Here is a 17,987-nt window from a genome sequence, read left to right as displayed (position 1 = left end):
ATATAGGCGCGTTGGAAAGGTGAGATATTCAGCTTTCATTCGAGTTGTCGATGATGTAATTAGAAAAACCGAAAACACTAGAAAAAAGTACGAATCAAAATCCCGACTATATCGAAATGTAATTATCTTTTGGTCTTGTTGTTGGTTTTTGGGAATCGAACTAACGACCTTTCGTATTAGATTTTCGGCGATACAGGCGACTATAGCTGACCATAGCTAGTCAGTTGCCTTCCAATAATTTCGGTTGGTTCCCCTGCCATCTGACATTAGCAGCAGCAGTGACATAACGGAGAACATAACCTAAACGGTTCGGAATTGTAAATTGTTCGTCTGCATTGTATTTTGCGCAAGTGGCTTTGTTTTGGGGGCTGCGAGAATGTCCGGAGTAATGAGATTCCAGATGGTGGCACTGAGGAGGGCCATCTCCAACGGAAACAGACGTTTCATTTCTACGTCGAAGAAGAACAGCGACACCGTGAATGTTGCAGAGGCAGCCTGCAAGTCTCAGGATGCATCACAAGCTACCATCCCGAAGAGGAAGAACTGGGTCAGCTACGGTTTCGATCACAAGAGCAAAGAGGCCGACCGGAATGCCCTACACTCGATCATGTTCATCAGTGTCACAGGTTGTCTGGTGCTTGGCGGTTACTATTTCATGTATCTTCCTGACTACAACCTGAGGGATTGGTCTCAGCGTGAGGCTTTCCTGGAGCTGCAGAGGAGAGAAGCTGCAGGTCTACCTGCCATCTGCAAGGATCTAATAGATCCAAGCAATATTGTGTTGCCAACAGACGAAGAGCTGGGAGACACAGAGATCATCATCTAAATGGATCCAATTCTCTAGTTGATTGCGTTAAAATAATGTATATATATATATTAAATAAAAAAAGTATTTAATCGTAGATGACAAGATAATCTTTTTGTTGTTGTTTATTCGAAAAAGAGGGTGGCGGCCCGTCTGTTGACGTTGATATCGTAGCTGTCCACCTCTGAGCGTACGCAAATGTCCGCCCTTCCGTATCCGGTTCCGAGGAGATCGCTGCTCGAGTCGCAGACTCGGAAACGGATGCGATGTCCGAAATGCTTGTTCAGTTCCGGTATGCAGATCGCGCTTCCATACGGAATATTTAAATTGGGATCCATGGCAACGGTCACGTACTGATTACGGTCATCGACGAAATCCTGAAATTGATTCGTCAGCATCTCTCTCTCTCGTTCACTGTTCGTTTCCATAGTTATAATATGTTACCTGCAGCGTTTTCAGAGCGTTTCCCTCTTTGTCATGGTAACCGCTCTCGTGATCCTCATCGTCGAAATCCGGATAGTAGGCGGTCAGAGTAACGTTTTCGTATATCCTCTTTCCTTCGCATTCTAAATTAATTTCTGCAAGAAGTCATCATCATTAATTTACTGCAGGATACAATATAAAACAACACCATTACCATTATCGAAGAGCTGATGGGAGATGCAAAGCATTCCCAGCACAATAAACAAGATCGAGAATTTGCCGTGCATTTCTCTACTCGTTGCAACAATAGCAATACGATCAAATATATGATTTGCAACATCGTGAACACGTTTGAAACGGCGAATCAGCATTATTTTTTTTTTAGATTTCAATGTTAAATTGATGAATTGCACAGTTGCACCGCCTGCTTAGGTAATCAAATAATTGATGATATGTTCCAAGTAAAGTAAGAGAACACACACACATCCACCATGTGACGATAGTCATTGCATTTATTTACATTGCAGTTAAATATAGTATAGACTAAAGAAAGTGTAGACCTAAAAAATATCTAGTATCTAGAACTCACAAACGCACACACACAGTTGTGTGCATCAATCAGCTTGCATTAATGCTGGTTTCGCTTCTTTTGATCTCCTTGGTTATGTCGATCTGCTGCTGCAAGGTGTAGAGGTTCTCTGCCTTTCGCCTCTGCTGTCTCTCAACGTCCCTGATGACGCCCTCGTGCAACTTCTCCCTGTGGTTCATATGATAATCAACAACATTACATATTATTCATCTAATTCGAGAGAACAAACCTATCGAACTGCTGCTTGTAGTGAACGTAACCGACTATAGAAAGGGAAACGGCACAGGACGCACCCAATGTTACCTTGGACGCCAAAGACATCGCAAATAAACTAAACAAAATATGTGTATTTACACAAATTACTGCAGTCTACTTATTCTAGGTTATGTCATATTCATATTATATCGACAATGTGTGGTGGTGGTGGTAACATTGTAAAACGGTTGGCAGAACTTTGCACTGCTCTGAATACACAATAAAAACGTTGTTTACGTGAACATAACCTGTGTTTCTTCTTCTGTGACAGCAGCAGTGAGCAGCAGATTAAAAGTGTTGTTTGGTTTGGTGCTTGTTTATAAAATATCAAAAAAATGGCTTTAGCGATGCAAAGGAAGGCGAACGTAAGTAGTTTTTATCATCAGCTCTAATGTAATGTTGTATCTAATGTGTGTGTGTGTGTTGTTGTTCAGGTGAGGCTGCCTCCAGAGATCAACAGGATCCTGTACATACGCAATCTTCCTTACAAGATCTCCGCGGAGGAGATGTACGATATATTCGGAAAGTACGGTGCAATAAGGCAGATCCGCGTCGGCAACACCCCGGACACCAGGGGCACCGCTTTCGTCGTGTACGAAGATATATTCGACGCGAAGAACGCTTGCGATCACTTGTCCGGTTTCAACGTTTGCAATCGTTACCTGGTCGTCCTCTACTACCAGGCGAGCAAGGCCTTCAAAAAGACTGACCTGGAGAAGAAGCAGGAGGAGATCGACAAGATGAAATCCAAATATGGCATTTCCACTGAGGAACTGAGACGATGATGATCATATGGTGATGTGATAACGAACAGGAGAGGTGGACACATCTGTGATACACTCAAGTACATACTGATGGTTCCGATGTCATGATGCCAAATGGGATATAATTCACATTCTTTTCAGCTCATCCAACATAAATAATAAACATAATTAATTGATGATGATGACGATGAACATTATTTGTACATACATTCATTTCAATAATAAATCTCAATATTGTATTTGTACTTCTTTTGTTTCCTTAATTAAATATACCTGTTGCTAAGCATTATTTTATCACCATGGTTACTTACTTTGACGAATTTTTTTAAAAAGTTTGTGTATGTGATTAATAATAAAATTACAAAGAGATATTTTAAAGTTTTGTTTTTATTGGGGGGTTTCTTATGGGAACAGAAAATAAAAGAAGGTATAAAATGCATGCTTTAATGAGGAATTTGTATAAAAAATGTTAACTTTCTGTTACGTTTTTAATGTTTGAATGGTTTTCAATTCAAAGAAATGATCATTAAGAAGACAAGTGATAAGTAATTACTTATAAAAGTTCAGCACATACATAGGAAATGGACGAATCACAAACACTTAAAATGTGTATAAAATACGTATAAAAATTGTAGGGGAAACGGTGGAAGGGGGGACGAGTGATGAACAATATAATAAATTGAAAGATAAAGTAGGTGTGCACACATACATTTGTATATATACACATAATATGGGTGGGTGCACACTATACTTTTTCTGTTTGTTTCTTTAAATATATTTAGCACACATAGAATAATACATTTAGGAACAGCTCATTGGGTGGTGGTAGTGGTGATGGTGTTGGTTGTTTGTTTATGGCTTTACTTAATCCAAAATCCATGACTAGCTTTTATGAACTATCCTTCCTCCCTCCTTCTCTTCTCCATCAACCATTCATCATTGATAACGATGTTTTGTTTTGTTTTAAGTAAGAAGGGATGGATGGATCTAGGAACTGCTCCTCCCTTCGGTTTTTGGTTTATCTTTCACTTCTCCTACAGCTGCTGCTCTTCCTCCTTTCCTCACCACGAAAAATCCAGGCTTTTCCCATGCATTATCATGTTATTGTGTACATAGCCAATTTGAATATGATTACATTTATATGCTTGTATTGTTATTAATATTATAGAATATATACGTTTAAACATCTAAAATCGTAAACCGCTACAAACTTACATAATATATACGCTACAAATGCGAGCCGCAACAATAGGTAGTACAATAATAGTAGTAGTAGTAATAATAATAGTGGTGGTGGTGGTGTTTGTTATTTATGGTATTAGTAGTAGAAATAGTAATAATAGTACATATATATATATGTACGTTTAAGAAGCGTTAAAATATGGGCTAACACTGCCCTGAATTGTTTACGTCGTCGTTATAGCGACGAATTTTCTATTGGCCCGGCGCCTCCACCATTGTTGTTGTTTTTGTTTTATTTTGAAACACCTGAAGAATGAAAATTGAATCAATAGAATTGAAAGATCGAGGATGGCTGGCGTCTATGGTGGCGGCGACAACGGCCAATCGAAAACGTTCGCACATTTGATTATTTATATAATATCGAAATGCAACACGCACTCACGCACGCACACACACAGTAATAAAGAAATACGTCGACAAAGTGAGCGAGAGATGAAAAGAGAAAAATATTGATTACGTATTAATTAGTAATAGATTTGCATCGAATATGAGTTTAAATATCTTTGGGAGCAAAATCGAAAGCAAAACAAGTGATATAAGTGATCTCTAACGCTCTCTTTCTGAAATCGACGTAAAACAAAAGAATATATAATATGTATATCGTAATAAGTCGTATAGTTGAATTAGTATATAGATTATATATATGTATGTATATATAGTATTTGTAGTTGAAAGTTTGTTTTAGCTAAATATCAAAGAATTAGATATATAGATTTATATTATAATATATAGATTTCAATTACTTTTTTAATAATCTCCATGAAACTTTGCTAATTTAAGTTTAAATTTTACGTTTTAATTTTTCTCTTTTTCCAACGTCATATCATAATCTTTTCTTCTTCTTCTTCTATCCGTTTCCGTTTCTGAATATAATAATTAATATATTTATATATGTATTTATATATAGATTAAAAGCTAAGCACTAGTTGTCTACGGATGCGGGCGGACACAACCTTTGAAACACACTTCCACCGTCATCAGCATCATCATCATCAAGCGAAAATAAAAATATTATTAGCATCTAATAAAAAACCGAACCTCCCGCATCCACAAAACGCACAGAAAACAATTAAAGAAAAAACAAATGAAATAAACAAAAACAATATACACACACGCACACACATATAAATATATATATATATCATATAATATAATCGAAATAAAGCCTCAAAAAAGAAAAACGCACTCTAAGCTAACCAAACAAATAAGAAAAGAAAATAATGATAATTGTAGTAATAATAATAAAAAAACAATCTCACAATCCTCAAAATATCACAAGACACATTGAGCCCAATCATCATCATCATCATAAACCGTGAATCCAACATCCCCGTATACAATCTTTGTGTCGCCTGGCAACCGTGGCCCTTAATAAACAATAGTTGCTAGGCGACGACGCCGCCGATGCGTTCCTCGTCTCTTCTTCTTCCCGCGGTCGCGGTCCAGCCGATCGAAGCGTGCGATAAAGCGATTTGAAAACGCACGCAAAATTCACGAGAAATTAAATTAAACAAATATACAATAGATCAATAAATCAGTGAGCGACTAAAGCTAATAGATGTGTGTGTTAGTAGAAAAATTCAGTCTCACAACGATTAGATTACGTAAACAAAGAAACAAAAAAAAAAGAATAATTTTGTTTCGTTTTCTTTTTGGTCAAAGCGAAAATATGTGATGGATCGAACTGGACCGATGCGTCTGCCTTTTTTCTTTCTTTCCTCCTCCTCCTATACGTTCTTCCGCAATGTTTACTAATAATAATAATCATTAATTAAAAAAAAAACAGAAACTAATTACAGTAGTAAATCAAAACAAAGAAACAAACAAAAAATGCGATAAAAAAGAAAACAAATGCTTTTATCCAATCATATATAGATATCAGATCGGATCAGAGTATAGTCGTCGTCGTCGTCGTCGTCCAAATTCATTCGATCGGTGTCGTCTGCAGTTGTCGTCGTCGTCATAGTGATAGCAGCGATGGTCGTTTACAGATTACACTGCCACAGTATCGTAGGTTGTGAGTCCCCCGTTTGTTTGCCCTGGGATTTCATTTCTGTCAACACGAAAACAACAATAGAATAGTAGTACTTTCCATTCCTTGATCACTCATTCATCCCAAACAAAAGAAAGAAAAATGTTTGGGAAACACTGGAGCAACCAAAAAAATAAAACAAACTCTACTTTGAAATAACAAAAAACAAACAAACAAGAATAAAAACAAAATACGACACAAGCGTGCGAATGGGATGCATCGTACAGAATACTATAAAAGGGTGCGTTGGAAACAAATCCTCTGACGTGGATCTAGGACTAATTTTCAATTTCAAACACTAAAACTAATTTCAGAGTAGCAGAAAGAACGAAGCGACAAGAAAAAAGAAAATAAAAATTTGTCTGTTTATCAGTTTTGTGTGCTGGCAAAGAAAAGATCAACAAGGACTTACGATCTCCTGGTTGAGAGGGGGTTTTTGGGTTGGTTGGTTGGTTAGGAAAGAACATGGAAAAATGACAACATTGTAGAAGTAGACAAACAAATATTATATATATATTATTAGTATGTGTACGAAAATGATGAGAGAAATATAGAGAGAAACAAAACAGACAGACATGCATGCATTTTGAAATCATCAGCATGTTTGCATGTTTTGATTAATTAATTAGTTAGTTAGTAGCAAGTTGTAATGAAGCACATGTAGAAAACACTTGCGACGAAATGAACGATGCAATAGTTTTTTTTGTTGTTGTTAATGGTTAACCGATATTATTGTTAATATTATTAAGATTATTATTTACAGAGCAGCAGCAGCAATTACCTCTCAATCAGTTTTCTCATCTCCTCGTGGTTCATGCCATCCTTAGCGCTATTTCTCATTACTGAAAACAAACCACACTTACTACACGAACACCAGACACGCGCGTCCGCCGCCGCCGACACGAAACATCATCATCTTAATCGTCGAAGGAGGCGGCGGACGAGGAAATAAAAAGTAAAAATTTAAAAAAAAATGAAAACGCAATTAATGTGCTTACTGCGATTAATCGCAAATCAATCAATCAAATAATTAAATAAATACACAACACGCACGAGAGAATCTGAATGGTCGTAAGAAACAAATCTCATTATTATTGAAACAGAAACAAACGAGAAGTCGAAGAATAACCGTATCCTTCTTCGTATTGCTTTCGTTTCCACGGCATGCTATTATTTACACACACACACACATAAAATAGTCCAAATTATTAAAAACAAAACAAAACAAAAGATACACAACAACGTGCGAGAGATATGGAGCAATAATTTGCACACTATGATCATTTGTTTTTATCGACGATGCTGTCTGTGATGAATGTAATGATTCAATGATGTATGTATGTATGTAGGTGTGCGGGTGTGATGTGATGTGTGCGAATATATGAATGCTCTCAATACGGTCCTGTGCCTAGACTTACCTTCTTCTTTCTTTTCTGCAAAGAAGAAATTCGCGACGATTAAAAACCAAAGAAAATAATAAACAAAAAAAAAGAGACGCGCACACGCACACACACAAAACAAAAAGGACTAGTAGTGTATAAAAGAGTGTGTTGTAATTGATTTTGTGTGTGTGTGTGTGATAGATCAACGTATAATAATAGATGGAGGTGCATGTGCCGATGGGGGAATGTTGTATGCAACTACACACAGTTACGTACCTCCGTAGGTGCGGCTGTTGATGAGCTGATCACGATCGCATTCCGCTTCGGAGATCTCGTTGCTGTCCTTGGAGTCGTTGGGGTCGTGGTTCCTTGGTGGAGGTGGTGGTGGTTCGGGACTACCGGCGGTCTGTGGTGGTACTCTGAGGGATCCCATGGAACGTCTGCCGATGCTGCCGCGACTTCCGTACTGATCGTAGGGGTTTCCGTATCCTCCGTACTGGCTGCCGTACTGCTCATCTTCTGGGGCGCAATTTGCGGGATCATCGTATTCGGGTCCAGGGCTGTAGATGCTTCCGTTGCCTGCGCCAAACACATGCGGAAAACAGAAAATGCGAAACGCACCAATAATACTCGGTCCACGACGATAACAATATAGTAATAATAATAATAATAATAGCAAACATCGATAGCAAAAGACCAGACAAATTGAAACCAAAGAGTGGACGTAAAGTGTGGACGAGGTCGACGACGACTACCACTTGCAATTGCACATAGTAGAGTAGCCGACTCGACAACAAGAAATAAATAAATAAACGAAGCGATATAATAAACTAGAAACAAACAACAGATCGAAGCACCCGCTGGAAGTAATAAAAGAAATGATTTGAGATCGAAGTGAATCTTCCGACGAGCGCTTCGATATTTTCCTACCTTCCTAGAACAATAAGAAAAGTAACTAGTGTTAAAAGGGACTAATGAAACGTTAAATCTCTAAATGTATAAAACTGAAGATAGTATAGAGGATGATTATGAATAAAAGAATAGAAATCTTGCAATCGAGAGATGAGTTAACGTATAGAAAAACATAAATGAATAAATAAATTTGCAAAGAATTCGATGATATAGAAATATATATAACTCATGACACATGGAAATTGTATGTTATAATAATAATAATTAATATATATACTAGTTGTAACAGAAGAAAGAGAAGAGTTTGATAAACCTTACTTTCCGTTCCGAGGGGCATTTGCAATTTGCAAATTTCTTGTTGTTTCTTTTTTTGATTTTGGGAATATTATTTTCGTATTATTTGTGCGAAAGATGAATGATCCATTTATTTGTCGAGTTGAAGCAACCGGAGAGGTATCGAATCGAAATTATTATTGTTCTCCGATTGCCAATTCGATACAATCAAACAAACTATCTCTTACATCCACTCCTTCCCTTGTTCATTGTTTTCATTGCATTGATAGAGAGATGGAGGGAGCATAAGAATATAAGAGATGGATGGATCGATTGATTTTAATTTGGTGATCGATGGTAGAGATAAAATGAGAGAATGATAGAAAAAGATGATACGTACACTGGGTGTAGTACTGACTACCTTGAGAGCCAACGCGGTCGTAACGCCTGTTCTGTCTGGGCATCGATTGAGATCCGGCCCTGGAATGAGCCTGATGCGGTGTGTTCATCCCGGATGGACCCATGGTGCCGGCATGTGGATGAGGGAAAGTCTGGAATTGCATAGCCTTGCTGGGATCCATCTCTTCTCTGAAGCCGAGCAGATGGAAGGTTGCGTACGGGCAGATCTCGTCCTCCATGCCTGTGTTATTTTACCATAATGGAAATAATTAGTACGAATTCGTATGAGAGAAAGGAGAAAATGCGACGACGATCGGAGACGAAATAAGTGTAAAAAGTTAACGGTGTTGTAGTAAAGAAAGAATTAATGAAAGTAAGTAAAGCTACGCCATGCAAATAAGACTTACATCATTACGCTAACGCACTCGTAGAGATTCGCAGTCTAGACTTGCCAAACACAAACGCAATACGAAAACAACAAATAGACAAAATAAAGACAACAATTATAACACTTGGAACGTCGTCGACTGATCATCTGTCCACCTGTCTGCTGTCGTTAAAAATGTTCGCACGCTGCTGTTGTTAGTCATTAGTCGTTGGAGTTGATCATGTATCATATGGATTTGTTAGTAGTAGTAGTTCAATCATTCCCTAAATACTAAATAGAATAAAATAGAAAATGATGATTGTACCTCCTCTGTGAGTGTGAACGGTTTCGTTAGAGCCCCTGCGGTTGCTCAGTTCTTCGTACAGGTGCCTCCTGGGGTCCCAGGTCGAGTGGCTACGGTAGTGTGGTCCTAATGCAACATGTAACAAAACGCGTAACAACATCGAAACAACTTACGATTGCGTACTACTGCTCAGATCAGAATCGTACTAGAGTAGTCGCTGTATTAGTAGTTTGTATTAGGGTGAGTCTCAGTTTTCTGCCATCGTAGAGCCCTTCCTCCATCCGTCACCAACATCATCATTAGACCCATCATCAACAGACCCAACCGGACCCCCTCCTTCTCTGCTCTATTATATTCTACTACTGGCATGCAAGCAAACTAACTAAATACTATCTCATAAACAAGAAGAAAGGGCCCACTTGACGACTAGTTGATATTTACAAACGCGCGCTCTCACATATCAAAATGAAATCAATTTTTTTAAATAAACAATAATTTGTGTGTTTGTGCTTAATTTGTTTGTATATGTGTCCGTGTGTATAGTTATAGTTCGTAAGGTAGACAGAGAGATGGGGCAGAAGATATCCGCCGCCATTACCACCTTCTACCTTCTTTGCTATTATATAATAAGATGTGACGATGATATTTCCGTCTCCAGATGGAAGATGTTGTTATTGTTGGTCGGGCTTTTGATGGTGTTTTTGCCTGGACTCTTACTTATGGTACCTCGCTTGATCCTATCGCACGTGTTGTAGTTGGATCCGGGCACGGGGGGTAACTTCCTGTTCGGTGGAGCGATGTATCCCAATTCGTCCCTCAAATCCGGCCTCCTCTTGTCCAAAGTTCCAACGGCGTTCACCGATTGGTTGTACACGACATCATCTGCACGAAAACAAAACAACGATTAGCATCCAGTCTGGCGAATGATAATGATGGATCATAAGCAAACTGCTGCTGCTGCAAATGACAAATGAGACTGAGAGAGAGAGAGAGAGAGCGAATAAACAAAAATAAAAGCATATAAAGTAAGTATTGGCGATAGTAGTAGTAGTAGTAATAATAATGGGATGTTACTCATGAGTCCTCTTCACATACAAAACCTACAATCGCTAGTCAATCTGGTTTGGGTGGGTCCGTGGGCTCGCCTAGAGACTGCGACGCAGATGACGATGATGCCGACGGCGACGACGATCACGGTGGCTGCGACCGGCACCGCGATGTTCAGATCAACCCATTCGGGTAGCCATGGGAATAAGAATCTGGCGCCGGGCAGTTCTCTGGCCGGAGCGATAGTACCTAGATAATGGAGTGGACGGGTAATGGATAGGAGAAGAGAGGAACGATAGAATGGTTACAAGGGTGAGAGAGAGAGAGGGAGAGAGAAAATACGAAAACGAGCGATTAGAAGAATTACCTTTCTGATAGTTTCCTTTGCCTCTCAACACGCAGATTACTACAATGGCAACAATAATAACTAACACGGCCGCTATTACAGGGACTACTAGATTCAGATTGGCCAGGATTATTTGGATTGTGTCTTCTTTGGGAATCTCGCGGGCCGGAGCAATAGTACCTGCAAATAATCACAACAGTCACGACATGCTGGGGGGCTGGCTTTGGCTTTAGCTTGCTGATTGGCTTTCTTGTTTTATCTGCATTGCATTGCATCTTATCTATCCATCTCTTGCCCCAGAGGGAAGAGATTGGGGGGTGGAATATGAATTATTGAAATAATTAGAGGATGATGATCAAGGAAACTCATATTCGTTGTTATTATTATTATTATTGTTTTTAGTATAGTTTGATAGTAGAGAGAAAAGAAAGAAAATAGATTTGGTTTGGTTCTCTGATTCAGGTACTATTGTCCGAATTGGAGATGTTAGTTAGTAATGTTTCAATGTTATTGTATAGTTATATAGTAATTTGTTTGTTGCAAGGCAAATCGATTAGTAACGAGTAATTAGTAATAGTATAGAAGGCGTCCAATATCAAATAGTAAGCGATAATTTCTATCATCAACTGAATTCAATAAGGGGGGGGGGAAAAGCTCTGATCAAGTAAAAGCGGGTGCCTTTGATTTTGGGCGCCTAAAGGCAAGCAAATAACGTTGTTATTCTTTTTGGTTGGTTTTTCATCTTGTGGAAGAGGGAGTGAAGGTTTGATTGGTTGGTTAAAGCGTGTGAAATGGGGTTTCATATAACAATAAATACGTGAAACAAACATATACACACACACACACATTGAGAAGCGAAGAAAGCGTGGGGACACGATTATAATATGGTTATTATACAAGCCAGAAATATTTACAATCGAAGGGAGATTGGGGATGGTTGGTTGGTTGGTTCGGTTCGGTTAGGTATTAGAATAATCAATCTTTCGTTCGTTTAAATTTTGCTTGTTCGGTTTGTTTTAGTTATCTGAAGTGGTGTTTTTTTTTTGTACGTACCTCCTGTAACGGTGAGAGTGGCAAATTCATATTCGGCGACATTAAATCCTGCGTTGTTGTGAGCGGTGACACGGAGATGATACCACATGGCCGGATCGAGATCGAGCACGACAAAGTTGCCACCTGGTTTAACATGGTTCGAGACTTGGATCCATTCGGAGCTGACCCTGAGAAAATAAAAAGAGAATTAGCTTCACACTATTATATCGATCGAAAATCCAACTTTTTCTTGTGTTCGACGACAAAGTAGAGCATCGGACATCCGCCATCGGACCATTCGTCAAAGTGCAGAGTGATGCTGTTGGAGGAGACTTCGATGAATTTATCGGCGCTCGGGATGATCGGTTTCTCGCCTCTCGTTCTCGTGTTCAGATTGTCGGATGGATCTCCTGTTCCGATGCTGTTGTAGGCAGTGACGTAGAGCTGATACCTGGTGCCGCAGAGCAACTTCTCGAGGGTGTACTTGTCGGTGTGACTGGGCACCTGCACCGTTTCCCATTCGCCGAATTCAGGTTTGTAGTGGACGGTGTAACCGTGGATGGGTTCGACGTCGGTCGGATGAGGTTTCAGCTTGATCGTTAAGGATCCGGTCGTGGTAGAGGTCAGAGTTACCAATGGAGAATGGGGCGGCGAATTGACGACGAGCTGATGCGTGACGGAATCCTGACCGAAAGAGTTCTCGACGTGACACGAGTATTCGCCTGCATCGGTTCTGGTGACGTCGCGAATGAACAGTGATCCGTCGGATTGCTGACGGATGCGATCGTTGGCGGCGGCGAACTGAACTCCCTTGATCTTCCAGGCGATTTCAGGTTGCGGTTGGCCGACGGCGAGACACGGTAAAGTGATGTCCTCTTTGTAGGTGGTTGTGAAGGAGTCATCGAAGGAGGCGATCTTTGCGGGAATCTTGGAGCCGGGTGCGACGGTGACGCTCTTCGAGGCTTGTCCTTCGCCGATGTTGGTGGAGGCGGTCACCCAGAACTCGTATCTGCGTCTCTCGTCCAGATCCTTTGCCTGGTAGCTCAGATTCTGGTTCTTCACGTTGGGTACGACGCGATGGGCGCGCGGTTTCACATCTCCTGATTGCTGCTTGTGGTCGTTATCGTTATCGCCATCGTTTGATGCCTCCCTCACGTAAACCGTGTACTGTTCGACGATGCCGTTCGGCTCTACCGGTGGCTTCCAGGAGACGAGGATCGAATCGGACGACATGACCAGAGCCTTGACAGCGATCGGTGCTTCGGGCACGTCCTGCTCCGTCTGACAGAAGATCGGGTTGCTGCGGACACCGTCGCCTCCGGACGTGTAAGCGAGCACCTGCATGCTGTAGTTGGTGTACTTCTTGAGTCCGTGCAGAATGGTTTCGGTGGAAGCGGTGATCTTAGCGTCTTTGGTGTTCTCGTCGAACCAGGATTCGGTCGGACCGTAGATGACCTTGTAACCCTTGATGACTCCGTTGGCTGCGGTCAAAGTGGGCGATACCCAGGAGACGCGGATCGTCTGTGCGGTGAGAGTGGTGCAGGTGGTGTCATGCGGTGGCTGCTCCGGAGATCCTTCGGCCGTGTACGCCTTGATGTCCTCGGACATGGGACCGGCTCCGACCTTGTTGAATGCCTGCACGACGACCGAGTACTGAGTGTAAGTCTTCAAGTTGGTGATGAGGAGATGATGCTCGGATCCTTCGACACGGCTGAATTCGACGGTATCGAAGACGTACGGTTTATCGGCGGATGCGAGTTTGTAGCCGACGTAGTAGCCGAGGATGTCGCCGTTCCAGTCGGAGCGGTTCGGTGGTTTCCAGAAGATCTTCAGTGCGTGCTGATCGTTTGCTTCGACGCGGATGCCGGATGGTGGACCGCCCGGTGCTTCTTCGGCCGTGATGATGGTGACAGTATCGGAAGGCTCGCTCGATCCCAGTTCGTTCTCGGCGACGATCCTGATGTGATACGTGGTCGCCGGTTTCAAGGTGAAAACTCCAGCTTCGGTCTGATCGCCAGGCACAAGGACGCGCTCCAATCCTTCGTCCCATCGCATCTTGATCTGTTTGTACTCGATTTGGTATCTGGTGATGCGAGCGTTACCGTCGTACGGGGCAACCCACGACAACTGCACGGAACGTCCGGATTTATCGAGGACCTTCAACTCGTACGGCACTTCCGGTACTTCCTGCACGATCATGTTGATGCTGGTGTCGTCGCTGCCGAATGCGTTCGTCGCGACGCACGTGAAAAGGGCTGAATCGGATCGCTCGGTGTGCTTGATGCTCAGATCGGATAAGACTCCGGTGGGCAGGATCTCTTCGCGGATGGTGTAACGGCTGTCTCCCTTCGGTTCCAATCTCTTTCCGTTGATGTTCCACAAGATGCCAATAGGTTTTTCGCCCTTTGCCTCGCACTGCAGGACAGCAGGATCGTTGCGGCGGGACGTCTGATTCCTAAGTTTGATGTCGAATTGCGGTGGAGCTGCAAAGCGAAAATCGAATTGAATCAATCATCATACATGGATCGTACAAAAAGTAATATTACATTGAACGCTGATCAAGACGACTGCTGATAAACCGGAACCGATGCCATTGACTGCCTCGCACAGATAATAACCTTCGTTGCTCTTCTGGATGTTGTTAATCATGAGAGTACCATCTTCGACCTTAATGTCTGGATTGTTGGGTTTGAAGTCTTTGTAATCTCCGGGAACGGATCCTGCAAATCATTGAGAAATGTATGAGAATTGTATGCTTCGAATGGTGTTCATGGTGTTCAATTTACCTGTGGCCCTCTTCCAGGTAACTGTGGGCTTCGGGAATCCGTCAGCTTTGCATTCGACTGCGGCGTCTGAGCTTTGCGCGAACGCTTTGTCGGTGGGTTCGAGGATCCATCTCGGTGGAACTAAAATTTGCGCGCAAAAAATTTCACGATTAGTCAAAGTACTCGAATAAACTTCGATTTGGCAGTACTACACGCATGCAAGAAGCTCTCTTCTGAATTTGACGTGCATTAATTGATTAGTTATTATTATTTGCAAATCTACGAAAATAATAAAGGAGGGGACAACTAAAGATAATAATAAATTGTTAATTGAAAATTTCGTTAGTAATATTGCATGCATTAAATTTGAAATTAAAAGAGACACGACATGGGATGGAGCGACGGGTTTGTTCCGGTCTTTTTCTTCTTCGTGAATCCCAGGCCAGATTCGGGAACAGGAAAGGTGTTTATTTAATTTTTTTGAAAGGAATGTTTTTGTAGACGGAAGGCTCTGGCCGGGATCGAAACAGATGAACGTCTAGGCAACGCTGATTAAGAAATATATAGAGGATGCGACGACCTCAACCTCCGACAACCAACAACAACAATAACAACAAAGGTGCGAAACAATCGACAATCGATGTGAATATATATACAGATACATATAAGTTTTGATATGAAGTGATTTGGAAATTTGAGTGCGGATGTACCGTAGACGAGGAGGAGTGCGGATCTTCGGACTGTTCCGGCGTCGCTTCTGACGGTGCACGTGTAGTTTCCGGCTTGAAACGATTGCACTTCCTCGATGAGTAGGAGACTCGCCAAGTTTCCGATCTTCGTGATCGATACGCCATCTAGTTGTTGATTGCCGCCACCGTCGCGACTCCAGGTGATGTCCACCGGGAGGTCGCCCTTGGAGACGAGACAGGTGGCCTGAACCGGGTGGCCGGCGTGCACCGGAGACGATCCGAAATTGAACGGCACGATTTGCGGAAGAACTGCAAGAACCATCAACCAACCAACTCTTCATTCTTCATCTATGATGATACAATAATTGTGTAGCACGGACACTACTTTCAATCACAAACAAACAAACTTCTCTGACATTTCTAATAAACGTCAACAAACACAACTGTTACCAACAATTGAATAATAAAGTTAGTCACGTGATATAAAATACCAACCGTTTATTAGTAACAATTGAAACACACACGCACACACATACCATACACATGACAAGTTGACATTTCAAAACGAAGATATAAAAAGATGATTATAACACACCCCACAACCAAACGTTAGAAACATCTAGCAGTAATTAAACAGAAAATCGATGAAGAAAAGATGTTAAATATTGAAACAATCGTAAGTAATTCCAACAACTTCAAAAGAAACAAACGAATAAATAACGTAACATTAATAAACAATATATCGTTGCTATTGGCAACATCAATCGAATTATATCGCATGTGCGGTAAAGGTGGATGCGCCGGGTCGACGCAAGAAATAAATATTTGCAAATTACGGATAAATACGAATTTCCCACATTATTTCTGTAAATTAAGCATTATTAATTAATCAAATTCAATTTGTAAATTTCGAATAACCTATCGAAATCAGAATGGTGGACGCGCCAGGTTACCAAAGCAACCCTTAATAATATTGAGTTTCGTTGTTTTTATGGTGCGATTCTTATGCGAATTTATGTTTTCAATTAACGTTAATCTTAATTTGAGTACCTTTTTTCTACCCACGGCGATGAAATAAGTAGTGGATCCACACCGGACAGGATAATCAAAGAATAGTTTATAAATGTATAATAATTGTGCGTAAATTGAACGCATGAACAAACAATATATTACCATGGTAACACTGTGAATTAGTGAAACCATTACAAAACAAATGAAGAAAAGCACGGTTCTAGTGTGGATTGGAATGGAACGAAGAAAGAGGGAAATTTTCGAGAAAAAGAAACTAACCGTACACTGTCAAGAGGGACGTGAAATCGGCGATTCCTGCACGATTCTTAGCTCTGCACGTGTAATTCCCGGCGTGCCCGTAATCCACAGATTCGATGACCAAACTGCTGCTTCTACGTCCGACAGCAGATACCAACACTCTCGATTCATCATAATCATTAATAGGTTTTTCATTGAAATACCAAGAGATTGTTAAAGGGAAATCCCCTTGCGGGACGCTGCACTGAATGGAAGTGTACTGTCCGCTCTCCAGAGGACCATCTTCGAACTCGAACGGAACGATGCGAGGAGCGACTGACACGCACCGAAAAAGAAAACAACGGAAAAAGCATGAAGAAGTGTTGAGAAGCAACAACAACAACAAAGAATAGATGGAAAACGTTGGGCGGTTGGGATAGAAATTTAAAAAACAATACAAACAAAGCAAGAACAATGAATTAACCGGTTATAACGAGTTGAGCCGTTACGGACGTGCGTCCTGCGCGATTCGTCGCGGAGCAAGTGAAATTCCCGGCGTGATCATAGGAGGCGGCCTCGATGCTCAAGAACGAGCTGCGTTTTCCCATCTTCGTCGAAGAAATTCCATTGTCGTCTAACGGTTTCCCGTTCAAATCCCAAGTGAAATCAACGGGAAGATCACCCTCCGCTGCTGAACATGTGACCTGAACGTATTGACCTTCGTGAACGGGATTATCCTCGAAAAGGAACGGCGTTATCCTCGGAGGAACTGATGAAAGAACGTGACAACTTAGAAAGTTAGAGAAGAATCAAAGTGGGTTTTTGGTTTAGTTAAGGAGTGTGTTGAGAATAGAGAGAGAATAAAGAGATTCATGTAAACCGGTGACGATGAGTTGAGCAGCGAAAGTGTTAACTGCGGCTCTATTTTTGGCGGTGCACGTGTAGTTTCCTGCCGTTTGCGAAGACACCGACTCTATGCTCAGGATGGAACTTCTTCGTCCCAGTTTCGTGTAGGAGATCTCCGGGAAATCCTGCACCGAACGTCCGTTCAACGTCCACTCGATTTCCAAAGGAAAATCCCCCTCGGAGACGAGGCAAGTGACCTGCGAGTAT

General features: G+C 41.4%; 4 protein-coding genes across 53 annotated transcripts in view; 2 read left to right on the top strand and 2 right to left on the bottom strand.

Annotated features, from left to right (window-relative positions):
* The first annotated feature begins 243 nt into the window (after positions 1–243).
* On the top strand, positions 244–915 carry LOC108568586 (NADH dehydrogenase [ubiquinone] 1 beta subcomplex subunit 11, mitochondrial). The gene has a single exon (XM_017929769.1). The coding sequence runs from the start codon at positions 377–379 to the stop codon at positions 824–826; it is 450 nt and encodes a 149-aa protein (XP_017785258.1). The 5' UTR covers positions 244–376; the 3' UTR covers positions 827–915.
* LOC108568577 lies at positions 905–1,851 on the bottom strand. The gene is made up of 3 exons (XM_017929758.1): positions 1,443–1,851; positions 1,250–1,383; positions 905–1,182 (listed from the first exon to the last, which is right to left on the bottom strand). The coding sequence occupies exons 1-3, from the start codon at positions 1,597–1,599 to the stop codon at positions 931–933; spliced, it is 543 nt and encodes a 180-aa protein (XP_017785247.1). The 5' UTR covers positions 1,600–1,851; the 3' UTR covers positions 905–930.
* A 293-nt stretch (positions 1,852–2,144) lies between these two features.
* Positions 2,145–3,110, top strand: LOC108568593 (splicing factor 3B subunit 6-like protein). The gene is made up of 2 exons (XM_017929781.1): positions 2,145–2,437; positions 2,507–3,110. The coding sequence occupies exons 1-2, from the start codon at positions 2,408–2,410 to the stop codon at positions 2,855–2,857; spliced, it is 381 nt and encodes a 126-aa protein (XP_017785270.1). The 5' UTR covers positions 2,145–2,407; the 3' UTR covers positions 2,858–3,110.
* A 2,758-nt stretch (positions 3,111–5,868) lies between these two features.
* Positions 5,869–17,987, bottom strand: part of LOC108568273 (Down syndrome cell adhesion molecule-like protein Dscam2) — a 50,219-nt gene continuing 38,100 nt past the window's right edge. For 30 of the 50 annotated variants that reach the window (XM_017929524.1, XM_017929500.1, XM_017929461.1 and 27 more), the window contains 14 exons: positions 16,917–17,210; positions 14,959–15,078; positions 14,719–14,892; positions 12,417–14,655; positions 12,194–12,360; positions 10,843–11,043; positions 10,465–10,629; positions 9,769–9,873; positions 9,078–9,317; positions 7,769–8,071; positions 7,529–7,543; positions 6,892–6,952; positions 6,523–6,528; positions 5,869–6,131 (listed from right to left, as the gene is read on the bottom strand). In XM_017929524.1, coding sequence (XP_017785013.1) covers positions 6,071–6,131; positions 6,523–6,528; positions 6,892–6,952; positions 7,529–7,543; positions 7,769–8,071; positions 9,078–9,317; positions 9,769–9,873; positions 10,465–10,629; positions 10,843–11,043; positions 12,194–12,360; positions 12,417–14,655; positions 14,719–14,892; positions 14,959–15,078; positions 16,917–17,210 — 4,151 coding nt within the window. In that variant the 3' untranslated portion in view covers positions 5,869–6,070. Of the gene's footprint in view, positions 6,132–6,522; positions 6,529–6,891; positions 6,953–7,528; positions 7,544–7,768; positions 8,072–9,077; positions 9,318–9,768; positions 9,874–10,464; positions 10,630–10,842; positions 11,044–11,161; positions 11,321–12,193; positions 12,361–12,416; positions 14,656–14,718; positions 14,893–14,958; positions 15,079–16,916; positions 17,211–17,358; positions 17,644–17,987 lie in introns of all 50 variants that reach the window. The other 20 variants (XM_017929533.1, XM_017929543.1, XM_017929561.1 and 17 more) reach the window with 3 other exon arrangements.

Source organism: Nicrophorus vespilloides, unplaced genomic scaffold, assembly GCF_001412225.1.
Source record: "Nicrophorus vespilloides isolate i.1.1-1 unplaced genomic scaffold, Nicve_v1.0, whole genome shotgun sequence".
NCBI classification, from domain to species: Eukaryota; Metazoa; Arthropoda; class Insecta; order Coleoptera; family Silphidae; genus Nicrophorus; species Nicrophorus vespilloides.
Note: the sequence above shows the minus strand (reverse complement) of the source record. Positions and strands in the feature narration are given on the sequence as shown.